The sequence below is a fragment of the Aethalodelphis obliquidens genome, unplaced genomic scaffold, assembly GCF_003676395.1.
Source record: "Aethalodelphis obliquidens isolate GAN/ISIS:26980383/991018 unplaced genomic scaffold, ASM367639v1 scaffold1, whole genome shotgun sequence".
In the NCBI taxonomy this organism is placed as follows: Eukaryota; Metazoa; Chordata; class Mammalia; order Artiodactyla; family Delphinidae; genus Aethalodelphis; species Aethalodelphis obliquidens.
The window spans coordinates 67,398,707-67,425,760 of NW_020837945.1; the positions used below are offsets into that span (position 1 = coordinate 67,398,707).

The following is a 27,054-nucleotide window of genomic DNA, read 5'->3' on the forward strand; positions in this document are numbered from 1 at the left end:
TTCATTTCTTTTTATTGCCCAATAATATTCCATTGTATAGGTATAACACATTTTATGCATATATTCATCAGTTGATGAACATTTGGTTGTTTTCACCTTCTGACTAACATAAATAATGTTGTTATGAACATTCATGTACAACTTTTTGTGTGGACATATATTTTCACTTCTCTTGGGTGGAGTTGTTGGGTCACATGGTAACTCTGTGTTTAACCATTTGAGGAACTGCTAGACTTTTCCAAAGTGAACGTACATTTAACATTCCCACCAATAGAAGGTGGCAATTTTTCTACATCTTTGCCAACACTTGTTTTTCTATCTTCTTAATTATAGCCATCCTAGTAGGTATGAAATGGTATTTCATTGTGGTTTTTATTTATATTTTCCTGATGACTAATGATGTTGAGCACCTTTTTATGTACTTTTTGGCCATTTGTAATCTGCTTTGGAGAAATGTCTATTCAAATTCTTTGCCCAATTTCTAATTGGGTTGTGTTGAGTTGTAAGCATTCCTTATATATTTTAAACATAAGTCCATTATCAGATATATGATTTGCAAATATTTCCTCCCATTCAATAGGTTGTCTTTTTAACTTCCTTAATGGTGTCCACTGAAGTACAAACATTTTTTTTTTTTTTTTTTTTTTTTTTTGCGGTACGCGGGCCTCTCACTGTTGTGGCCTCTCCCGTTGTGGAGCCCAGGCTCCGGACGCGCAGGCTCAGCGGCCATGGCCCACGGGCCCAGCCGCTCCGCGGCATGTGGGATCTTCCCGGACCGGGGCACGAACCCGTGTCCCCTGCATCGGCAGGCGGACTCTCAACCACTGTGCCACCAGGGAAGCCCCAAACATTTTTAATCTTTATGATGTTCAATTTATCAATTTTTATCTTTGGTTGCTTGTGCTTTTGGTGTTACATCTAAGAAACCATTGCCAAATCCAGTGTCATGAGGATTTATGCCCATTATTTTCCTTTAAGAGTTTTATAGTTTTACCTCTTATATTTAGGTCTTTAATCCATTTTGAGTTCATTTTTGTATATGATGTGAGCTTGGGGCTTAACTGCATTCTTTTGTATGTGAATATCCAGTTGTCCCAGCACAATTTGTTGAAGACTCATCTTTTCCCGTTAAATGGTCTTGACATTCTTGTCAAAAGTCAATTGACCAGAAATGTGAGGACTTATTTCTGGATTCTTAGTTCTATTCCATTGATCTATATATTTATTCTTGTGCCAGTACAATAATCTCTTGATTACTGTTATTTTGTAGCAAATTTCAAAATCAGTAAGTATATGAGTTTTTCAACTTAGTTCTTCCCTTTAAAGATTGGTTTGGCTATTATGGGTTCCATGAATTTTCATATGAATTTTAGGATCAGCTTAGGATCAGAAGCCAGCTGGGATTTTTGAGAGGGATTGCACTGAATCTGTAGGTGATTTTGAGGAGTTTTGCTATCTTAACAATACTGTCTCCTGGTCAGTGAACATGAGATGTTTTTCCATTTATTTAGGTCTTCTTTAAGACCTAAATTTTTCAACAATATTTTATAGTTTTTAGAGTATAGGTTTTACATTTATTTTGTTAATTTGTTCCTAAGTATTTTATTCTTTATTTTGCTGTTGCTAATGTAATCATTTTCCTAATTTCATTTTTAGATTGTTCATTGCAAATATGTAGAAATGCAATTGATATTGATCTTGTGTCCTGCAACCTTACTGAACTCATTTGATAGTTTTAATAGTTTTTTAGTGGATCCCTTAGGACTTTCTGCATACAAAATCCTGTCATCTGCATAAAGAAGCTTTACTTCTTTCTTTTCAGTGTGGATGACTTTTATTTCTTTTTCTTGACTAACTGCTCTTGCTTGAAACTCCAATACAGTATTGAATAGAAGTGGTGAGAGTAGACATCCTCTTAGGGGGAAAGCATTCAGTCTTTTATCACTAAGTATGTTAGCTGTGGGGTTTTCATAGGTATTTATCAGGTATCAGGTTAAGTTCCCTTCTATTCCTAGTTTGTTGTGGGTTTTGTTTGTTTTTTACTATGAAGGGGGGAGGTTGAATTTTGTCAAATGCTTTTTCTGTGTCTATTAAGATAATCATATAGTTTTCTATTGATATGGTATATTATATTAATTGATTTTCTGATGTTAAACCGACCTAGCTGTATTAGTTTTCTAGGGCTGCTGTAACAAAGTACCACAAGCTGAGTGGCTTTATCAACAGAAATTTATTTCCTTATAGTCATAAAGGCTAGAAGTACAAGATCAAGGTGTTGGTAGATCTGGTTCCTTCTGAGAGCTGTGAGAATCTGTTTCAGGGCTTCCCAGATGGTGCAGTGGTTGAGAGTCCGCCTGCCGATGCAGGGGACGCAGGTTCGTGCCCCGGTCCGGGAGGATCCTGCATGCCGCGGAGCGGCTGGGCCCGTGGGCCGTGGCCGCTGGGCCTGCGCGTCCAGAGCCTGTGCTCCGCAACGGGAGAGGCCGCGACAGTGAGAGGCCCGTGTACCAAAAAAAAAAAAAAAAAAAGAATCTGTTTCATTTAGCTTCCTTTAGCTTCTACTGGTTTTTTGGCAGTATTTGGTGTTTCTTGTTATGTAAAAGAATCACTCCCGTCTCTGCCTTCATCTTCTCATGGAGTTCTCCCTGTATGTTTGTCTATGTTCAAATTTCTCTTATGAGGACACCAGTCACACTAGATTAGAGCCCACCCTAGTGACCTCATTTTAACTTGACTAATTCCATCTGTAACAACCCTATTTCTAAATAAGGTCACATTCTCAGGTACTAGGGGTTAGGACTTCAACATATGAGTTTTAGGGGGACACAACTCAACCCATAACACTTGCATTCCTGGTGTTTTCCTTCTGTCTCTCATACACTGCTCAAGATAGAGGCTATATATATTGTTTCTGAATGCCAGGATAATAAGCATCTAGAGTACGGATCATATATTAGAGGCCTAAGGGCCCAGTTCCTCACGTAGTCCTGTTTTGTTTGGTCTGTACAGTCTTGACAAAAATAAAAATAATTATTATTAATTGACAATATTTAAAATTCAAGTGATTTTACCTAAGAAACTGTATTCCTTATATTTCTTAAAAACAAAATCAGAAGATTCTATAACAGGTATTACCATGTCAGTTGGCTGGTGCTATAGTGGCTGTACACTTTAGATGGGGTTGGGCTGTCCAGTTCACCATAGTCCCTATCATTCCCATTCAGCCTGCTTTGTTTAGTTAATTACCTGCCTGTGGGTATTTGAGAATGTGACCTTGATTTACGAGCTTAGGTCACAGTCTTCTCTTAGGCTAAGAAAACCCAAATATATGCCCAGGTATTGTTCACAATACCAACTAAAACAACATTTGCCTTACTACATTTCCAACGCAATGGCTTTTGACTCAGAGAATCAAGGGCATTTGGACATCAAAGACTTGATTTCAGGGACTTTTGACCTATATGTTTTAGCTCTGCTATTTTTATCTCATGATATATCCAGCTATTACACCGGCTATTTAATAACACTTACTACCTAATAACTGGGTTTTACTCCAACAAAAATACATAATTCCAAAAATTTAATTCCATTATTGTAAGAAATATTAGTAAATATAATCTATAAAAAATAAAACCAACTACAGCTAAAAACCTGCATGTAATAAAAGTAATTTTAGACGAAAAAAGAATTGTAGAATCGTGTGTATTGGTAACATTAATAACAAAAAGTTGACCCTGAAAAGATTTCTTTTTGACCAAAATTTCACAGAAAAATTGCATCTTTTTGACAAAATTTGAATGTGTAAGATTTGAGTTCAAAAATAATGGCTAATAAATAGAATTCAACATAGCAAGTGGTATTTGATATGGATTTTAAAACATGGACAAGAAAATCTTCAATGTAAGGGTTACCAAGAAAATAACTCATTTTGATAAAAGTAATTTTAGTAAAATAGATATTTAAATGGAAAATGTTAGAAATAGTTTAACTGTATTTACATAGAAAATTTAACAAGGAGTTAAACTTTTCTTAAGTACATGCTTTTCTGAAAACTCATTGTGTTTGTATAATTCAAATGCCATTTTACATTTAAAATGTTGGCCAGGATCAAAATATCCAGTAGGTCAAAATGGTGGGAATCTAAAGTACAGTATCAAAATAGTCTACCATTTAAGGGCTCTGCAGTAATGGTATTTGATTGACTGAAGTCAGGCAAGTGAGTTCAGTGTTACTGAAAGGAATTTCAAAAAACTGAAATTGTGTAGAAATTGCTTGGTAGCACAAGGATGAAAATACAATGAGGGGACGGATATAAGACCGTAAAATGTTTTAGGCCAGGAATGTTTACTTGAGACTCCTGACAAGCCCATTTCTTCTTTCCCTCACTAAGAGCACCAGTCAGGGTCCTCAGGCCTGGAAGATGGAATATATCCCAGCCAACAAAATGTCCATCGCATGGCAGCTACCACAATATGCCCTTGTTACAGCTGGGGAGGTCATGTTCTCTGTCACAGGACTTGAGTTTTCTTATTCTCAGGTAGGTTTTTGCAAGTGGAAGGTGGAGGTGGAGCTGTTGCTCAGAGGGTGGAGTTTTAATCCTGGCACTGCCTTAATTAGGTATGTGACCCTGGCCAAGGCCTCCATATTTTTTGGCCTTAGATTCCTTATGGTCCTGAACAGAGTATCAACTTGACTCCTAGGGTAATGGCAGGCTGCATCCCTATGCTGTTTGGAATCCAGAAAAGGATACTTAAATACTAAGAATAAGGGCTACAGAATCAAACTGCCCACATTCAGATTTTGGCTGCACACCTAATGTGTAACCTTGAGCAAGTGTATCTCTCTAATGCTATTTTTCTTTATGTATAAAATAATAGTAATAGAACTTATCCCTTAGGGTTGTAATGAAGATTATGATATAATGAATTAAAATATTCAGTTAAGAGCTCCATCTTATTGTTACTCTGAACATTATTACCATCCCCTGAATCAATGTGATAGCTGAACTTAGTAGGGGAAGATTTTGTGGGAGAAGTTTTCTGGTTAGATGCATGGGGCATGAGGGTGGTGTAGGGAGTTTGTTTACTAACAAATTTGTGTCCTCTCTAGGCTCCCTCTAGCATGAAGTCTGTACTCCAGGCAGCCTGGTTGTTGACAGTTGCAGTTGGGAACATCATCGTGCTTATTGTGGCACAGTTCAGCAGCCTGGTACAGGTATGGACCTAAGGGAAGCAGGAGCACGTGTCTATCCAACTTCCTCTGCTCTCTCTTCCCCCTCCCCTCTGTCTCCCACATTCCCCACTCAGCCCTCTGACTTGAGATGGATTAGATACCCACAGACTTTGCCAGAAAAGTAGACATGTAAGTGGCAATAATGACTACCATAGGCCCATGCAAGGAGAGGCTAGTGAGCCCTGTCTTCTGCCAAAGCTCTTCCTAAACAGGTGACCCTGGGTAAATCTGCTCCCCAGTCCTCATCCTATAAAGATCCCTTTAGTTTCAGGTTCTCCATATTCTTCTCTTATATGTATTTCTTCCTGCAGTGGGCCGAATTCATTTTGTTTTCCTGCCTCCTGCTGGTGGTCTGCCTGATCTTCTCCATCATGGGCCACTACTATGTTCCTATAAAGCTAGAGGATATTCAGGGGTCAGCAGATAAGCAGATTCCCCAAATCCAAGGAAATATGATCAACCTGGAGACCAAGAAGACAAAGCTCTAATGACTCCCTGGACTCTGCCCAGACCCCAATTCCTGACTCTGATCTTGGCGATCACCATCTTTAAGCATTTCTTACTCTGACTTGGTTAGAAGAGAGAAGTAGTGTCATATCTGAGCTAATCTCCTCTATTTTTCTCCCATGATAGAGGCAGTTCTAGGACTGGGTTTTTCAGTACATTATAGCAAGTCCCCTGAGACTCTATGTCTTCCCATCTCTCAGTGAACTTGGTAAACCTTGTGTAGTGTTGCTGAAGCTGGCCTGCTACCTCCAAATGGCCATGAAAAACACAAATGTAAAATTGAGGTTAGTCTCTGTGGTTATCAAAGTTATGTAGGAATTGTTTTACCTGCCATTTAGAACTGATGACCCCACTTTTTGAAGTGCTGATTTAGAGGCAAAATTGCAGAATAACAGAGAAATGGTATTTCAAGTTTCTTCATTAGCAGTGTAATTGTACTGTGTACAAGGACCTCAAGAATTGGTATGTCTGGTGTGATCTGGTCCAGGGCCTGGCTTCTCAGGTATCCAGATTTGATAAGACCGTAGTTAATTTTTCAGTACAGATAGTAGGAAACAAAATGACATTTTATTAACACATAGGAGAAGATATATCTTTCTGATAATTACAGTATTTTATCCACTAACCCAAATCCCCTTTCTCAGTACTGATAGATATTTGGAAACCAAATTAAAGATAGTAAACATGGCTCTGGAAAAGAGAACAAGTATAAATTGCAGAAGTCCTGATGAGCCATTTCTTCTTCAGTGTACATTCTTCTTAGGGACTACAATGTTTCAGCCCTAGAGTACGCCCTCCTGTGGACAGCTGTGTAGACACTAATTATAATTTTCCACCCCTACCTTTTCAATGTTGTTGGGCCAGCTTTGTCTTATTATTACATCATCTTGCTTATTGCAACAAGTATTTAATAACAACAGTATTTTTATGAACATAACTTCCTTTTTTATTAGTACTTCCTTCGGCCTCAAAGTAGTGGATCTGTTTTGATAATTTTTCCTGTTTTACTTTTCCCAAAATTTTTAAATACCATTTCTTCATTTAGGCCTAGATTTTCCTGTTTATTAAAAAAAAAAAGTTATATTAATACTCTAGGTTTGAGCTTCTAAAATGGCAGTGCTCCATGGGGGACATGGTCCCATATCAGGATTCTAACAAAATGTGGGGGTTGAGGGAAGGAGTGGTAGAACATGACAGGTTTTTGTTTGTTGCTGTGTTGGTGAAAGAAGTTGAGAAATATTACCTTGCACACAATGAATGAATCAGTGGACAGACATGGGAATATCATGACTCTACAGTGTATTGCTGGGGGAAAAGTTCAGAACAGTTGTCCTAGAGAGCCTCATTTCCATTGGTTTTGCTCCATTATTCTCATCTAGAACTGTGTTGAGTCAGTCTCACGTTATAAACGTAACAAGGAAAGTTGCTTAAGTTTCCCAAGCTTTAATACTCTAGTCTTAGTTACCAAGTTTTCCGAAGTACCGAAGTGACAGCAACATCATCCAGTTTCCACAGATATCTTAATGTGAACCTGACTGTGCTTCTTCAGAAGATTCTCTGTTCATTTTTGAGCAGCTTTAACTCAATCTGTTCTATGAACTATTGTTTCAAGAGATAGTAACAGTGCTCTGTGAATAAAAGTTTTTATGGATAAATAACTTTTGGAAATGAAGCATATATATCTTCTTCTTAACATTTGCATATTAAGGATTCTGAGATATCCTTCAGTAAAGACACAAGACACTTTGTTTAGTTTCACATGGTATAGTGTTCTGCAGAACACTGACTTGGAAAAAGCTGGCAGGAAATTCTTCCTTATGTTGAACTGAAAGCTTTCTCTTTGGAACCTCCTACCATTGGTTCTTTCCTTTATGGCTAACAAGAATAAGCATAAACCTCTCTTTTATGCAGCAGAATTTCTGCTATTTGGAGAGAATTTTCATGTCGCCTCCCCAGTCATCAAGTAAGTATTCATCAAGCTAAAGATTCTCAGTTTTTTTTCATGGCTCTTCACAGGGCGTAGTCCAGTCCTTTCACAACTGTTTTTCCACTTCTGAAAAATATCCTTTCCCTGAAATGTAACAGTGGGTCAGAATCCCTCTTAATATGTGATATCTGAAGCCAAATATGTACGACATTCCAGAATTGGTTGGACCAGAAGAACTACAACCTGCTTTTCTCCAAACAATACACTTCTGTTAATGTAGCCTTAGGTAACATTAGATGTTTTTGGCAACTGCATCACAATGTAGGCTTACATTTTAATCACATGGCTGGTTAAAACCTCAAAATTTTTTAAGAGAGTTATTTTTTTATTCAAATACATCTTTGAGTTTCACTATATGCCATTCATTGAGTTAGGTGTTGGAAAAACAAAGATGAGTAATCTGCTATACCTGTGTGCAAGGTTACCTCACTTATCTTGACTAGCTGTCAAGATCTTAGAGAGTACACAGGGCTTGAGGAAGTAATGGAATACTGAGGAAGAGCAAGAAGGACAGTATGACAGGACTGGAGTGAGTAAGGTGTCAAGAGGTAGAGGATGCAGTCCCAGGAAGCTAGGGACCAGATTATGTGGGGCCTGTGGCCATGATAAAACATTTTGATGTTATTCTAAGTGAGATGTGAAACCGTTGGAGGTTTAGAACATGGGGATGACATAATCTGACATTCTCTAAGATCAATTTGGCTGCTAAGTAGAGAATTGTCTGTAAGCAGGAAGGAATGGAAGCAGGGAGTCCAATTAGTAGATATTTATAATAGTCCAGGTAAAACATGATTGTTATTTGGCCAAGGTGGTAGCAGTGGAGGTGGGGAGAAATGGCTTGACTTGGAATAAATTAAATTATCTTTAAGGTAGGACTGACATGAATTGAATATGGTTTGCATATATGATTTGAAAGAAAGAAATCAGTGCTGACTCTTAGATTTGAAGGCTCGAGTAATGAGGATGAATGATGGTGCAATTTTCTGAGAGTAGGGAAGACTAGGGCAAGAATAGATTTGGGGTGTAAAGTAACTAAGAGTTTTGTGCATGTTGAACTTCAGATGCCAATAAGGTATCCAGCTGGAGATGCTGAGCTGGCAATTTTATGAGTCTGAAGTTCAGTTAAGAGCCTGGAGCTGGATATATAAACTTGAGAGTCATCAGCATATAAACGGTATTTAAAGGCGTGACACTGGAGCAGATATCCTAGGAAGTAAACGTATACAGAGAAGAGGTTCAAGGTGTAGTCCTGGGGTTTCCCAACATTAGAGATCTAGAAGAGGAGGATCCAGAACAGGTGATGAGAATGAGTGATTTATGAAGTAAGAGGAAAACCAGGAGAATGTGATTTAATTATACATTGTTTATTACAATTAGATGAAACTAAAATGAAAAAAAAATCTTTGACCTAAAGGAAGCACATGTTCCTCTTAGGAAACCTGGGTTCTGGTAATTTCTATGTAAGTTTACCTGAATTCTTTTGCCTCCATGGTTTAATTCAATTTAATGGAACTTTTTTTTTTTAACCTGAGAGACATTATGTCAGAAGCTATGGGAGAAATAAATTGGAATAAATAGAGTCCCTACTCTTAAGGAGTTTGCAGTAGGAAGATAAGGCATGTACCTAAATAACTATCATGTAAATAAAAATTAGTGTAATAATTTTCATTTGTTTAGCATTTTACTTTTCACATGCATTATTTCAATCCTGTTTACTGAAGACAGAATGTCACCTATACCAAGGAAATTACAAAATGTTACAAAAATTCATAAGAAGGAGAGATTACTTCTGGCCATGGGAATTAGGGAAGGATTCATGGAGTAGATAGTGTATTAGGCTTGACCTTGAAGGTGACTAGAATTTGGACATGGAAGCAAGGGACAAGACAGCATTGCAGGTAGAGAGTCCCTCACAAGCAAAGGTGAAGAGGCAGGAATACAAAACACTGGGAAAATGATGAGTAGTCTGATTTGTGTGGAGTAGAGTGTGTGCAGAGTAGTAGTGGGAGATAAGGCTGGAGAAGTATATAACAATATGTTGGAGTCTTCCACATCCATAGACATAAACATTAACACCAATTCTTTGTCTCCTTTTTAATGCCAGTGATCTCCATTTTACTTTATCTAGGGTAACTCAGTCATTCTCAAACTCAACTATATCTTAAACTTAAACATACCTTGAAAGACTCTACCTCCAAAATCTCCAATTTTGAGATCTATCCTTCTACAACTTTTCCTCCCCCTCTCTATTGAACTCATTGTTCATCTTCATTTTAACCTCCAATTGACACATCTCAGTTTTCTCATACTGCGTGCTAGTCTGGCCATGAAACTAGCTTGGACCTTATGGTCAATTATTATAGCTCCACATTTTAATTATGCATTTGCTACCACCTCAGAATTTTTGGCCTTCTTCACCTTCCAACGTCTTTGCCAATCTCTTCTACCACTAGGCACATATATCCATTATTTCTATTCCTATTTTTGGATTGCCTGGGAGTGGAGGAAAAAGTCACAAGACTGATTATGTAGTTCCAAATTCAACATCATTTACCCATTTTCCAAATTAGGAACTTAGGCATTTTCCATGATTCCTCCCTCTGCCACTTCACACATACTCAGTTGATCAACAAGTCTTGGAGATTCTACTTACTTAGTAGGCTTCGAATCTGTCCACTTCTCTCCTTTCCCACTGCTGCTCTACCAGTTAAAGCCACCATCATATCTGTAGATTATTACAACAGACTTTTTTTTTTTTTTTTTTTTTTTTTTTACTGTACGCGGGCCTCTCAACAGTTGTGGCCTCTCCCGTTGCGGAGCACAGGCTCCAGACACCCAGGCTCAGCGGCCATGGCTCACGGGCCCAGCTGCTCTGCGGCATGTGGGATCTTCCCGGACCGGGGCACGAACCCGTGTCCCCTGCATCGGCAGGCAGACTCTCAACCACTGCGCCACCAGGGAAGCCCTACAACAGCCTTTTAAGTTTACTTTTCGGCCTCCAATTTTTCCTACATTACTAGCAATATGATCTTTCTTACAGTGTAATTCATATTGCTTTATTGCTTAAAAGCACTTCATTGCTCCCTATTCAGTCTTAACTTCTAACTCCTCAACAAGGCCATCTGACCTCGTCCCTACCTACCTAACTAGTCTCATCCTGCCACTGGCCCTTGTCAAGTTGCACCCCCACACACACACACACAGAGATCTGATGAGATCTTAATTGGGATTTTATCACATCTATAGGTCAGTCTGGGGAGAGTTGGCATCTTTACCGTACTGAGCCTTCCCAACCTTGAATCGTTCTTTTTTAAATGTCATTCCTTTTACTTTCTTTGGGTTTAATTTGCTTTGCTCTTTCTAACTTCTTGATATAGATACTTGGGTCATTTATTATTTTTTTTTAATAATATACACATTTAGGATAATAGTGTATAGATACTTGGATCATTTATTTTTCTTTTTTTATAATATACACATTTAGGATAATAGTAGGGTTTTTTTAATAGTTTTTTTTAATAAGTTTATTTTATTTATTTATTTTTGGGTGCGTTGGGTCTTGTTGCTGCGCATGGGCTTTCTCTAGTTGAGGCGAGCAGGTGCTACTCTTTTTTTTTAAATCTTTTCCCACATTGAGCTGGTCTTTATTTGCATCTGTTCATTTATTCATTGCTTTATCCATTCAACACATTTTTTCTTTTTTTTTCTTTTAACATCTTTATTGGAGTATAATTGCTTTACAATGGTGTGTTAGTTTCTGCTTTATAACAAAATGGATCAGCTATACATATACATATATCCCCATATCTCCTCCCTCTTGCATCTCCCTCCCATCCTCACTATCCCACCCCTCTACGAGGGCACAAAGCACAGAGCTGATCTCCCTGTGCTATGTGGTTGCTTCCCACTAGCTATCTATTTTACATTTGTTAGTATATGTAAGTCCATGCCACTCTCTCACTTCATCCCAGCTTACCCTTCCCCCTCCCCGTGTCCTCAAGTCCATTCTCTACGTCTGCATCTTTATTCCTGTCCTGCCACTGGGTTCTTCAGGAACTTTTTTTTTTTTAGATTCCATATATATGTGTTAACATATCATATTTATTTTTCTCTTTCTGACTTATTTCAAAGTCTCTAGGTCCACCTACCTCACTACAAATAACTCAATTTCATTTCTTTTTATGGCTGAGTAACATTCCATTGTATATATGTGCCACATCTTCTTAATCCATTCATCTGTCGATGGACACTTAGTTTGCTTCCATGTCCTGGCTATTGTAAATAGAGCTGCAACGAACATTGTGGTACATGACTCTTTTTTTGAATTATGGTATTCTCAGGGTATATGCCCAGTAATGGGATTGCTGGGTCATATGGTAGTTCTATTTTTAGTTTTTTAAGGAACCTCCATACTGTTCTCCATAGTGGCTGTGTCAATTTACATTTCCAAAACAGTGCAGGAGGGTTCCCTTCTCTCCACACGCTCTCCAGCATTTATTGTTTGTAGATTTTTAAATGATGGCCATTCTGACTGGTGTGAGGTGATACCTCATTGTAGTTTTGATTTGCATTTCTCTAATGATTAGTGATGTTGAGCATCCTTTCATGTGCCTCTTGGCCATCTGCATGTCTTCTTTGGAGAAATGTCTATTGAGGTCTTCTGCCCATATTTGGATTGGGTTGTTTGCTTTTTTGATATTGAGCTGCATGAGCTGCTTGTAAATTTTAGAGATTAATCCTTTGTCAGTTGCTTCATTTGCAAATATTTTCTCCCATTCTGAGGGTTGTCTTTTCGTCTTGTTTATGGTTTCCTTTGCTGTGCAAAAGCTTTTAAGTTTCATTAGGTCCCATTTGTTTGTTTGTTTTGCAGTACACGGGACTCTCACTGTTGTGGCCTCTCCCGTTGTGGAGCACAGGCTCCGGATGCACAGTGGCCATGGCTCACGGGCCCAGCTGCTCCGTGGCATGTGGGATCTTCCCGGACTGGGGCACAAACCCATGTCCCCTGCATCGGCAGGCGGACTCTCAACCACTGCACCACCAGGGAAGCCCTATTTTTCTTTTTACTTCCATATTTCTAGGAGCTGGGTCAAAAAGGATCTTGCTGTGATTTATGTCACAGAATGTTCTGCCTATGTTTTCCTCTAAGAGTTTTATAGTGTCTGGCCTTACATTTAGGTCTTTAATCCATTTTGACTTTATTTTTGTTTATGGAGTTAAGGAGTGTTCTAATTTCATTCTTTTACATGTAGCTTTCCAGTTTTCCCAGCACCACTTATTGAAGAGACTGTCTTTTCTCCATTGTATATTCTTGCCTCCTTTATCAAAAATAAGGTGACCATATGTGTGTGGGTTTACCTCTGGGCTTTCTATCCTGTTCCATTGATCTATATTTCTGTTTATGTGCCAGTGCCATATTGTCTTGATTACTGTAGCTTTGTACTATAGTCTGAAGTCAGGGAGCCTGATTCCTCTAGCTCCGTTTTTCTTCCTCAAGATTGCTTTTGCTATTCGGGGTCTTTTGTGTTTCCATACAAATTCTGAAATTTTTTGTTCTAGTTCTGTGAAAAATGCCATTGGTAGTTTGATAGGGATTGCATTGAATCTGTAGATTGCTTTGGGTAGTAGCGTCATTTTCACAATGTTGATTCTTCCAATCCAAGAATATGGTATATCTCTCCATCTGTTTGTATCTTTAATTTCTTTCATCAGTGTCTTATAGTTTTCTACATACAGGACTTTTGTCTCCTTAGGTAGGTTTATTCCTAGGTATTTTATTCTTTTTGTTGTAATGGTAAATGTGAGTGTTTCCTTATTTTCTCTTTCAGAATTTTCATCGTTAGGGTATAGGAATGCAAGAGCTTTCTACGCATTAATTTTGTATCCTGCTACTTTACTAAATTCATTGATTAGCTCTAGTAGTTTTCTGATAGCATTTTTAGGCTTCTCTATGTACAGTGCATGTCATCTGCAAACAGTGACAGTTTTACTTCTTTTCCAATTTGGATTCCTTTTATTTTTTTTTCTTCTCTGATTGCTGTGGCTAAAACTTCCAAAACTATGTTGAATAATAGTGGTGAGAGTGGACATCCTTGTCTTTTTCCTGATCTTAGAGGAAATGGTTTCAGTTTTTCACCATTGAGAACGATGTTGGCTATGGGTTTGTCATATATGGCCTTTATTATGTTGAGGTAAGTTTCCTCTATGCCTACTTTCTGGAGGGTTTTTATCATAAATGGGTGTTGAATTTTGTCAAAAGCTTTTTCTGCATCTATTGAGATGATCATATGGTTTTTCTCCTTCAACTTGTTATTATGGTTTATCACATTGATTGATTTGAGTATATTGAAGAATCCTTGCATTCCTGGGATCAACCCCACTTGATCATGGTGTATGATCCTTTTAATGTGCTGTTGGATTCTGTTTGCTAGTATTTTGTTGAGGATTTTTGCATCTATGTTCATCAGTGATATTGGCCTGTAGCTTTCTTTCTTTGTCTGGTTTTGGTATCAGGGTGATGGTGGCCTCGTAGAATGAGTTAGGGAGTGTTCCTCCCTCTGCTCTATTTTGGAAGAGTTTGAGAAGGATAGGTGTTAGCTCTTCTCTAAATGTTTGATAGAATTCACTTCTGAAGCCATCTGGTCCTGGGCTTTTGTTTGTTGGAAGATTTTAATCACAGTCTCAATTTCAGTGCTTGTGATTGGTCTGTTTATATTTTCTATGTCTTTCTGGTTCAGTCTCAGTCGGTTGTGCTTTTCTAAGAATTTGTCCATTTCTTCCAGGTTGTCCATTTTATTGGCATAGAGTTGCTTGTAGTAATCTCTCATGATCCTTTGTATTTCTGCAGTGTCAGTTTTTACTACTCCTTTTTCATTTCTAATTCTATTGATTTGAGTCTTCTTCCTTTTTTTCTTGATGAGTCTGGCTACTGGTTGGTCAATTTTGTTTATCTTCTCAAAGAACCAGATTTTAGTTTTATTGATCTTTGCTATTGTTTCCTTCATTTCTTTTTCATTTATTTCTGATCTGATCTTTATGATTTCTTTCCTTCTGCTAACTATGGGGATTTTTTGTTCTTCTTTCTCTAATTGCTTTAGGTGTAAGGTTAGGTTGTTTATTTGAGATGTTTCTTGTTTCTTGAGGTAGGATTGTATTGCTATAAACTTCCCTCTTAGAACTGCTTTTGCTGCATCCCACAGGTTTTGGGTTGTTGTGTTTTCATTGTCATTTGTTTCTAGGTATTTTTTGATTCCCTTTTTGATTTTTTCAGTGATCTCTTGGTTATTAAGTAGTGTATTATTTAGCCTCCATGTGTTTATAGTTTTTACAAATTTTTTCCTGTAATTGATATCTAGTCTCATAGCATTGTGGTCAGATAAGATACTTCATACGATTTCAATTTTCTTAAATTTACCAAGATTTGATTTGTGACCCAAGACAGGATCTATCCTGGAGAATGTTCCATGAGCACTTGAGAAAAATGTGTATTCTGTTGTTTTTGGATGGAATGTCCTATAAATATCCATTAAGTCCATCTTGTTTAATGTATCATTTAAAGCTTTTGTTTCCTTATTTATTTCATTTTGGATGATCTGTCCATTGGTGAAAGTGGGGTGTTAAAGTCCCCTACTATGATTGTGTTACTGTCGATTTCCCCTTTGATGGCTATTAGCATTTGCCTTATGTATTGAGGTGCTCCTGTGTTGCATGCATAAATATTTACAATTGTTATATCTTCTTCTTGGATTGATCCCTTGATCATTATGAAGTTCCTTCTTTGTCTCTTGTAACAGTCTTTATTTTAAAGTCTATTTTGTCTGATATGAGAATTGCTATTCCAGCTTTCTTTTGATTTCCATTTGCATAGAATATCTTTTTCCATCCCCTCACTCTCAGTCTTCATGTGTCCCTAGGTCTAAAGTGGGTCTCTCATAGACAGCATATATACAGATCTTGTTTTTGTATACATTCAGCCAGTCTGTGTCTTTTGGTGGGAACATTTAATCCATTTACATTTAAGGTAATTATCGATATGTATGTTCCTATTACCATTTTCTTAATTGTTTTGGGTTTGTTATTGTAGGTCTTTTCCTTCTCTTGTGTTTCTTGCCTAGAGAAGTTCCTTAGCATTTGTTGTAAAGCTGGTTTGGTGGTGCTGAATTTTCTTAGCTTTTGCTCTCTGTAAAGGTTTTAATTTCTCCATCGAATCTGAATGAGATTCTTGCTGGGTAGAGTAATCTTGGTTGTAGGTTTTTCCCTTTCATCACTTTAAATATGTCTTTCCACTCCCTCTGGCTTGCAGAGTTTCTGCTGAAAGATCAGCTGTTAACCTTATGGGGATTCCCTTGTATGTTATTTGTTGTTTTTCCCTTGCTGCTTTTAACATTTTTTCTTTGTCTTTAATTTTTGATAGCTTGATTAATGTGTGTCTTGGCGTGTTTCTCCTTTGATTTATCCTGTATGGGACTCTGCTTCCTGGACTTGCTTAACTATTTCCTTTCCCATATTAGGGAATTTTTCAACTATAATCTCTTCAGATATTTTCTCAGTCTCTTTCTTTTTCTCTTCTTCTTCTGGGACCCCTATAATTTGAATGTTGGTGTGTTTAATGTTGTCCCAGAGGTCTCTGAGACTGTCCTTATTCTTTTTTCTTTATTCTGCTCTGCAGTAGTTATTTCCACTATTTTATCCTGCAAGTCACTTACCCGTTCTGCCACAGTTATTTTGCTATTGATTCCTTCTAGAGAATTTTTATTTTATTTTTCATTTATTGTGTTGTTCATCATTGTTTGTTTGTTTGCTCTTTAGTTCTTCTAGGTCCTTGTTAAACGTTTCTTGTATTTTCTCCATTCTATTTCCAAGATTTTGGATCATCTTTACTATCATTACTCTGAATTATTTTTCAGGTAGACTGCCTATTTCCTCTTAATTTATTTCGTCTGGTGGGTTTTTACCTTGCTCCTTCATCTGCTGTGTGTTTCTCTGTCTTCTCATTTTGCTTAACGTACTGTGTTTGGGGTTTTCTTTTTGCAGGCTGCAGGTTCGTAGTTCCCGCCGTTTTTGGTGTCTGCCCCCAGTGGGTAGGGTTGGTTCAGTGTGTCGTGTAGGATTCCTGGTGGAGGGGACTAGTGCCTGTGTTCTGGTGGATGAGGCTGGATCTTGTCTTTGTTGTGGGCAGGACTGCGTCCGGTGGTGTGTTGTGGGGTGTCTGTGACCTTATTATGATTTTAGGCAGCCTCTCTGCTAATGGGTGGGGTTGTGTTCCTTTCTTGCTAATTGTTTGGCATAGGGTGTCCAGCACTGTAGCTTGCTGGTTGTTGAGTGGAGCTGGGTCTTATCACTGAGATGCAGGTCTCTGGAAGAGCTTTCGCTGTTTGATATTACACGGAGCCAGGAAGTCTCTGGTGGACCAGTGTCCTTAACTTGGCTCTCCCACCTCAAAGGCACAGGCCTGACACCCCACTGGAGCACCAAGACCCTGTCAGCCACACAGCCAGGTACGTGGGGAGTTTCTTGCCTTTTGGAAAGTCTGAGGTATTCTGCCAGCGTTCAGTAGGTGTTCTGTAGGAGTTGTTCCACATGTAGATGTATTTGTGGAGAGGAAGATGACCTCCACATCTTACTACTCTGCTGTCTTGAAGGTCTCTCTCTCTCTAATCTTCTTGAATCTGTAAGTTAACATCTTTCATCAAATTTGAAATTTTTTCAGCCTTTGACTATTTCTTTGCATATTTTTTCAGCCCTACTCTCGTCCTCTGCTTCTGGGGCTCTCATGACATAAACATTAGATCTTTTGTTATTGTCCCACATGCCGCTGAGTCTCTGTTCATTTACTGTTGTTGACTGGATAGCTTCTATTAATCTGTTTTTGAGTTTACTGATTCTTTACTCTGTCATCTCTAGTGTACTGTTGAGCACATCTAGTGAGTTTTATTTCATTTATTGTAATTTTCAGTTTTATAATTTTTTTTATTCTTTTTTATAGCTTTATTTCTTTGCTGAGACTCTATTTTTTCATTTGTTTCAAGACTGTTTGTAATTGGTAGTTTAAATATTTTTATGATTGCTGTTTTAAAGTGCTTGCCAGATAATTCCAACATCTGAATCATCTCATTGTTGGCATCTGCTAATTGCCTTTTCTCATTCAAGTTGTGATTGTCCTGGTGCGTAGAATGGTGAATTATTTTCAGTTGTATCTCATACATTTTGGTTATTATGTTGTTAGATTCTACATGCAATCTTTTTCTTTTCTGGCAGAAGTCATCCTGTTTAAGAGTAGTGCTCAGGTCAGGTGGAGGTGGATATTCAGTTCCCCACTGGGTCCTGTGACAACCCTGGGTCCTATGATACCAACTGGCACTACCTCATTGCTGCTGGGTTTAAAGTTGAGCTCCCTGCTGGGCCCCACTGACAGCATGGGGGAGCTTAGAGTGCCACATAGCTCCACCTCATACTTCCCCTTCCATCTCATTGCTAGTGGGTGGGTGTGTGAGTTCAGTTCTCTGCTGAGCTCCACTTAAACTAGGGATGGAAAGATGGTGAGAGTGGAGAACGTGGACCACCAATATATCCCAGTTCATTCCATCTTGTTGCTGCCTGGTAGCGGAAGAAGTTCAGCAACCCCCTGGGCCCTGCTGACACAAGGGCAGGAAGGAAGAAGAGTGCTGACTAGCACCACCTTCAAGGGTTGTGAAGGGTTGGAAGCTCAGCTCCTTGCTTAGTCATGCTGACACTACCCCAGTGGTGGAACTGGAGTACTGCCTGCTATCACTGACCTTGCATACACCACCCTGATGGGAGAAGCAGAATGGTAGCAATGGTTGAGGGATGAAAATTCAACTCCCTGCTCAGTCCCACAGACATTACAGTGGAGGAGACAGTTTTCCATTGGTGTTTGGATGGATTAGTATTGGTATTGCAACAGTGTTTTCTGTTCTGCTAACCTGCTCTTTTTCTGGTTCCTTGGCTGGGTGAACAGTCGTTATGGAGGACTCTTTTGGCTGCACCTGTTAGTGGTTGCAGTTTGTAGGCTTCTCCAGCATCCTGCCTGAGATACATAGGAAACAAAAGGAAACCTAGGAATTCCTGTGAGTTTACTTTCTAAAAACCCAAACATAATGTGATTTTTGTTTTGTTGTCCTTTCCTTTCTTCCACAGACTATAGTGGAGGCCTTTGTAAGGGTGAGATTAATGCTTGGTATGGCATCTAGGGAGGGTTTATAAGGTCTTGTGTGGTCCCTGAGAAATTATGAGTCCTGTATGGTGGGACGTAGACCATGTTGCAACGTGTAGCTTGAGCAGTGGCATGTGGCCTCCTTCCTAGGCTATGCCATAACAAACAAAGCCAGCACAATTCACTTTTAACATGTCTGGTTTCTGCATTGCTCTGGTGCCTTCTGAGACACTAGGACCTCTAGAAGAGGTGGATTTAGTTCTAACTAAAGGTAAGTTTCTTATTGCTCTGGTTAGAGAGACAGCTTTGTATTATTACCAGAAGAAACATGGACTCTGAACTAGCAAACTCTAGTTTGAATCTCTATTTACTACTGTGGGTCCTTTTGCAAAGTTTCTTAATATCTCTGAGACTTGGGTAAAGGGTGATAATAACTGTCCATAGAGTTTCTCAGAGAATAAAATAAAATATGTGCAAAGCATTGGGGATACAGTAGGTACTCCATAAATACTATAGTCTACTACATTAAGTTTTAATCTTTAGGAAAGAAAGTTCAGATCTTCAGTAAGTTAGAACTTATTGGTATAAACCTGCCTTGGGCTAACTTCATCTATATTCTCTGCAATATCCAATTATAGAAATTCAAAAAGAAGCCAGAATTCTACTAATGAAGCACAGCAGGTTCTCCGTCCATGATATTCAATTCCCTAAAGACAAGGATCATATCTTATATTTCTTTTACATTCTCCACAGGATCCTCCCTGCCCAAACCTCTCTCTTAGAGAACCTCACCAGCCACACCCAGAAGCGGGGAAGCCCTAGGTATTAAGCAACTCTGCCATCCTTGGAGATTGGACCAAGGTGGAACATTGGCCCAAGTAGGGCTCATCAGAGTCTCTCAAGAATTTAGAATTGAGACAAAGGTTCAGAGAGTCAAATGGAATAGGACACTCAAGCTGAAGGGTGTGTGGGTTTTGGGGGGTCAGGGGTGGTGGCAGCATGGCAACTTTTGTGTAAGCAGAAGTTACACAGGGGTGAGATTAGAATTCTGTAAAAGAATGTGGTTGAGAGGACAGATGAGCTGAGAGGACAGATGAGCAAAAGAGAGAAAAGCTTAAGTATGAAGACACACAGCTTGGAAGGAAAACAAAAAGAGACAAAAACAGACAAGAGGACAGACATCCAGGGAAAAGTGAGAAAGAAAAGGGGACAGGATATCAGGAACACAGGGAATTGGAATGCTCAACCTAGAAGAATTCAGATGACTCTAGGAATCTGTTAGCTACAAACACCACTGAGCCTCTGTTGCCAGAAGCAGCTGCTTTACACCTGATTGATGGTGCCAGCCTTGCCTGAAGACCCTGTAATGACCCTGCTTGAGGTGATTACCAGGCAAGTGAGTGCCAGCTTTCCTCACACACTCCCCAGCTCTCCTTCACTGCTTCCACATTTACAGCTAGAGGCAGATCCTAAAATGCATGTGGGCCAACTACACAGTCAAATTTGGGAGCAAGAGGCCTGCATGGTAAAAGAGTTGCAAAACTGCACTAATGTTTATCAGCAAAACCCCAGAGGAATAAACATGGAACTGAATTATGAGGGTACCACACTAGAAATGGAGGAAAAGAATTTCAGTTAGGCTAAAAATGATTATATAGGTGCACTTATCAGAGAGTCTGCATTCAATGTGCTATCACATGCAGTTGGTAGAGTTCTAATTATTTTATCTTTTTGTAGACTGAAAATTGGATTCACTTCTCACCTAGGCTGAGTTGAGATGCCAGAAATCCCTTATAGAGGAAGGAATAGAAAGATCTAGGGAGATGAGAATGCCAGTGTGGATTTATGTACTACCCTCTAAACCATCCCAACCCTGAGGACACAGCTGTCGTAAGAACATAGAGAAATGCATTAATGAAGGTAGTGCCAACGTATTTGAAAAGCACCACAGTGGCTACCTTCTGTAGGTCAGAGATGAAGGTGGAAAATACTGATATTGAAATAGATTCTGTGATTTCAATAAGGATGATGGCAGCTTGGGATGGAAGAGATAATAAGTGGCACCAAATTGTCAGAAACAACTTGGAGCTGGTTATTTTAGTAGGCAGAAGAGCTGGTGTGGGTAATCAATTTGGTTTGACTCACAGGAACATTTGGCATTGAATAACTGATCATAGGGTCACTAGCGCTGAAATAAGGAGGGTCATCATGCTTACCTGGGTAAAGAAAAATTTCTCTGAAGTAAAGGCCCTTTGGTGAGCATTTACATAGGACACAGATATTCCCACACTCTGAGTTCATTCTTAGAGATCCTGTCACATACCTCTTTTTCCAGACCAACTTGTTACCAATCCTCATTATCTTATTCCTTTCATGTCCCCGACTATCCTGCCAAATCATTAGCCCCTGTCCATGCATTACTATGGAGCTGCTCCACAGGCCTGCTTTCCTGTGGGCAAAATGGGCAATGAGATGTCCTGTTTAAAATTATGCCCATTGGATGGAATTTCCATTTTATTTTGCTGAAGGGCCACTCCTTGGTGGGGCTGCTGCATTGCAGAAGTCATCTCCAGCTGTCATGCAAAACCATCTATGAACTAGACTCAGATTTTTTTCTTTTCAGTCAACTGGCCATGGAGAGCATTTCATGCGGCTTAAGCATAGTATGAGGGCAGGATGGCAATGCAATGGGAGTAGCACACCAGGAGTGAGAACTACCTGCTCATCCAATTTACACTTGCTCAAGCCCAGTCCCAAATATACCACGTGATGCAGGAGTGTTACTGGGCATGCCTGACTCTGTGGCTTGGTAGATCGGACACCCAATTCATGTGGGGCAGCTGTTGTTTTACAGTCAAGTGAGTGTTCGGTCTCTACCATAGCCCAATAGGAAGCCAAGAGTTCTCTCTCAAAATAAGGATAAGAACTTTTCGAAATAGGTGTGATTTTACTCAAAAACCCTATGGGCCTCTACTCTGAATCTCCTATCAGGGCTTTCACAGAGGCCATACAGCATCTTGATCAGTCATAGGTATTTTGCAAACCATTGGACTCACTGGTCATAAATAATCATCTATCATTCAAACTAGGAATGTCTTGAGAGTAAAGGGGACACTAGTAATAAATATGCTGGGACAACAGGCATAAATTAAAACTATCCTGACATACACGGCCATCCAGTCATAAAAGCCAAGTGATTAATTTGTTTACTAGGTATTCATGACCAGCCAGAGTACACATTGCAAGATGAATCCAGGAAATTTTGATAGAGAGCTCTCAATTCTAAGATATTTTGGATTAGGCTATTGGATTTCAAGGTAAGAAATCTTCAAGTATTCAGGCAGAAAAAGGAAATATTTAATCAGTTCTTGAACTTTAGCATGCACTAGAAGCGCCTGGATGGTTTATTAAAACAGATTACTGGATTCTATACCCCATATTCCTAATTCAGTAGCTATAAAATGGGGACTGAAAATTTGCATTTTAACAAATTCCCAGGTGATGTTAATGCTGCTGATCCAGGGACCATACTTTAAGAACCACTGATCTACTGAGAAGAGAAAAAAAAATCCCCACAGACTGTCCTCATGTTTTTCCACAGCAACATTCAATACCAAAAGATAATGGAGCAGTTGTTACAATATTCTAAAGAAAAAATTATACCAAAATATGGTTGAATTTTTAGGGCCACTGATAGCTTTCATAAACTTAAGGAAGATTGCCTGTATGAGAGAGAACCTCTTGCACAAGCTGTGTGATGATGAAATCCAGATAAGATGAATAAAAATAAAGAACTCGGGAATGGAGAAGTTGTGTTAAATATAAAACCAACACTGACTAATTGTGAGAATGATGATTGTAAAGCAGATTATAAATATAAACTTTGATAAAATAATACTTATGTATATGGAGACAAAATATCTCATCTATAAGGATGAAATATGTAAACCAAAATTTGAGCCTCTCTTTAAGACAGGCATCACCTTTAACTTAAAAGGAGACTAAACAAGATCAATAACAGGTCCTAAAAGTACTTTTTTTTTTTATTCAGACACTATCTTGTAAATCACTTTTCTGAAAATGGAATCTAGAGGGTACAGGATATTTATGACCTGAGTGTCTAAAGAAAGGTTGAATTTACTAACTAATTCAGGTTCAGATGAGGTCTTCAGGAATACAAAACCTGACTATGCTCTATCTTGCCTACAATTTCTCTGTGGTATTTACCTGCTATTCAGTGTAAGAAATTAAGACTCCTGTGCTGTCAAACTGTCTAATGACTCAACTGAAATGTAAATCTTTGTTTCTCAAGAATTGTGAAATATGTTTGAGATAATGAAAAGAAGTCCGAATGCCTGGCTAGTTCCTATCTTGATGTATGGGATCTTAAAATGAACTCTAAGGACTTTGTGTCCATGACACTACCCCAAGAAAAGTGCAGCGTTTTACTCTACAGAGTTGTAAAAGACCAGAACAGCTTTTGATTTTTAAGATGGCCATCCTTCTGCAGAAGTTAGAAAATATCTTGAACAAAAACTGTGTCTTTTGCAGGTTTTCTAAAATAAATGTAACTGGGAACTTTGTTTACTTTTACCGTAAGATTAAGTTGGGAGGTGAGGAGTGGAGAGATTAGAGGAAATATGAGAGTTGCTAGCATTCTCATGTTTATACCAGGTAGTCCATTTGAAATCAGCATTTTTCTTTGTCTTTTTTCATAATCTGGAAGGGCTCTTTAAAAAAAAAAAAAAAACTTGAACGATTTGAAGTTTAACAAATCCTCTAGTTTCACTTCAATTTCCTTCTGTTAAAGTAGGAAAAACTTTTAATTAAAATTAGAATTTAATTTTTAATTAAAATATTTAATTAAAATTAGACATTTTAAAAGGATTTTTATCACTCTATATATGCAGAGAAAACATTTTGAAATGATATTCATGTACTATACTTAAGATTTTTATTGAGGCATAGTAGATGTATCATAGAATTCACTCCTTATAAGTATACAATTGAATGATTTTTAGTAAACGTATAAAGTTGCGCAACCATCACCATAATCCAATTTTAGAACACTTCCATCACCTCAGAAAGGAACCTCTTGTCCGCTTGCAGTCAATTCCTGTTCAGACCAATCTCAGGCAACCCCTAATCTACTTTCTGTCTCTACAGAGTTGTCTTTTCTGGATCATATGATATGTGGTCTTATGCATCTGGGTTCCTTCACTGAACATATTGTTTTTGAAGTTCATCCATGTTGTAGCATGTATCACTTATTTGTTCTTTTTTTACTACTGAATAGAATTCTACTGTATGGATATACCATATTTTGTTCATCCATTCACCAGTTGATGGAAATTTGGATTTTTTTCTACATTTTTAGTTATTAAAAATAAGGCTCCTATGAACATTCATGTACAAGTCTTTACATGAATATATTATTCCTCTTGGGTAGATGCCAGGGAGTGAAATTGCTGGGTCATATGGTAAATTTATGTTTAACGTGTGTTTTTTTTTTTTAAACATCTTTATTGGAGTATAATTGCTTTACAATGGTGTGTTAATTTCTGCTTTATAACAAAATGAATCAGCTATACATATACATATATCCCCATATCTCCTCCCTCTTGCCTCTCCCTCCCACCCTCCCTATCCCACCCTCCTAGGTGGTCACAAAGCACTGAGCTGATCTCCCTGTGCTATGTGGCTGCTTCCCACTAGCTATTTTACATTTGGTAGTGTATATATGTCCATGCCACTCTCTCACTTCATCCCAGCTTACCCTTCCCCCTCCCCATGTCCTCAGATCCATTCTCTACATCTGCATCTTTATTCCTGTCCTGCCCCTAGGTTTTTCAGAACTTTTTTTTTTTTTTAGAATGTGGTTTTTCTTTAATTGACAAAAGGCATTTCAAAGTGGCTACATCATTTTACATTTCTATCAGCAATTATGAGGACTCCCATTTCTCCATGTCTAGGCCTCCACTTATTATTGTCTGTCTCTTTTATTATCATCATTCTAGTGGGCGTGTGGTTTTAATTTGTATTTTCCTCATGACTCATGATACGATAAAGAGCATCTTTACATGTGCTTATTAGCCATCTTTGTCTTCTTTGGTGTAATCACTATTCAAATCTTATCTATTTTTAAAAATTGGGTTCTTTGTCTTATTGAGTTATGAGATTTCTTTATATATTCTGGTTAGAAGTATTTTATTAGAAACATGATTTGTCACTATAGTCTCTAAGTTTGTGGCTTGTATTTCCATTTCCTTAATGGTGTCTTTTGAAGTGAAAAAGTTTTAAATTTTGATGAAGTCCAATTTATAAATTTTTCTTTTAAGGATTATGCTATTGGTGTCACAGCTAAGAACTCTTTAAGTAATCCAAGGACACAAAGGCTTTCTACTACCTTTTCCTCTAAATGTTTTACAGTTTTAGCTCTTACACTTAGGTCCACTGTCCATTTTGAGTTAACTGCTTTTGTGTGCTATGAATTAAGGGTCTAAATCCACTTTTTGGCATGTGGCCATTGGCAAATGACCCAGCAGCATTTGTAGAAAAGACTATCTTTTCCCCATTGAATTGCCTAACTAGCTTTGCCAAAAATCAATTTACCATAAATATAAGATTTCTGGACTCTCAGTTCTCTTCCATTGATCAATATGTCTATCCTTATGTCAGTACCACACTGTCTCAATTATGGTAGCTTTATAGTACATTTTAAAATGGGAAGTTATAAGTCCTCCAATTGTATATTTCAAGATTGTTTTGACTATTCTGGTAATCAGTCTTGCATACCTAGAATAAATCCCACTTGTTCGTGGTGTATAATTATTTTTGTGTATTAAAATATTTGGTAATATTCTGTTAAGGATTTTTGCATCTAAGTTCATGAGGAATGTTTGTAGTTTTCCTTGTTTTTTGGTCATATCTTTGTCTGGCTCTGTACTATCTTCCTGAATGAGTTGGGAAATGTTTCCTCTTCCATTTTCTGGAAGAGATTGTATAAAGTTAGTTTTAACTACCCTTTAAAGGTTTGATACAATTATCCAGTGAGACTATCTGGGCCTTGAGATTTCATTTTGGAGAGTTTTTAATTAAAAATTCAATTTCCTTCATGGTTATAGGGCTATTCAAATTGTCTATTTCATCTTACTTGAATTTTAGCAGTTTGTGGTTCTTAAGGAATTGTTCCATTTTTTTTCTAAGTTGTCATATTTATGAGCATACAGTTGTATGTAGTACTCCCTTATTTTTTTTAATGGCTGCACTATGTGGAATGATATATCTGATTTCATTCCTAATATTGGTGTTTTGTGTTCTATTTTTGTCAGTCTTGCTAGAGGTTTGCCAAATTCATTATTTTTTTGAAGAACGAACTTTTTGTTTCCTTGGGGTTTTGTTTTCAGTAATTTTTTCCTATTTCCAATTTTATTTTCTGTATTATCTCATTCCTGCTGCTTGCTTTGGGTTTATTTTGCTCCTTTTTCTAGTTTCTGGAGGAAAGAAGTTATTGATATGACACCTTTCCTCATTTTAAATGTAAGCATTTAGACCTATAAATTTCCATCTCAATACTGCTTTAGTTGCATCCTACATACTTTAAGTTGTGTTTTAATTTTTTATTTAGTTCTACATACTTTTTAATTTCCCTTGAGACTTATTATTTGACCCATAATTATTTAGAAGTGTGTTGCTTAGCTTCCAAGTGTTTTGAGAGTTTCCTGTTGTCTTTCTTACAGATTTCCAGTTTGATTCCACCATAGTCAGAGCACACATACTTTATGAGTTCAATTCTTTTATATTCGTCAAGATTTGTTTTAGGTGTTTTTTTTTTTTTCCTACTTGGTCAGTGTTTCACAGGAAATTGAGAAAAATGTAGTCTACTGTTGTTGGATGGTCTGTTTTATATGTGTTAATTAGATCCTGATGATAGTGTTGTTTAGATCTTCTATGTCCTTGTGATTTTTTGCCTAACAGTTCTATTGGTTGCTGAATGTGAGCAGTGTTTACGTTCCCAACTATAATCATACATTCTTCTCTTTCTCATTTCAGCGTTAACAGTTTTTGCTTCATGTATTTGAGACTCTGTGGTTTATACACATTAGTATATCGTGTCTTCCTGGCAGATTGAGCCTTTCATCATTATATAATATCC

At 37.9% G+C, this 27,054-nt stretch overlaps 1 protein-coding gene across 3 annotated transcripts in view; it reads left to right on the forward strand.

Moving 5' to 3' along the window:
• The window catches only part of SLC15A2 (solute carrier family 15 member 2), an 84,503-nt gene that overhangs the window by 32,809 nt on the left and 24,640 nt on the right, over positions 1-27,054 (forward strand). For 2 of the 3 annotated variants that reach the window (XM_027106153.1, XM_027106166.1), the window contains 3 exons: positions 4,391-4,537; positions 5,110-5,214; positions 5,544-9,388. In XM_027106153.1, the coding sequence (XP_026961954.1) occupies positions 4,391-4,537; positions 5,110-5,214; positions 5,544-5,720 (429 nt within the window). In that variant the 3' untranslated portion in view covers positions 5,721-9,388. Of the gene's footprint in view, positions 1-4,390; positions 4,538-5,109; positions 5,215-5,543; positions 9,389-27,054 lie in introns of those variants that run through there. The other variant, XM_027106159.1, reaches the window with a different exon arrangement.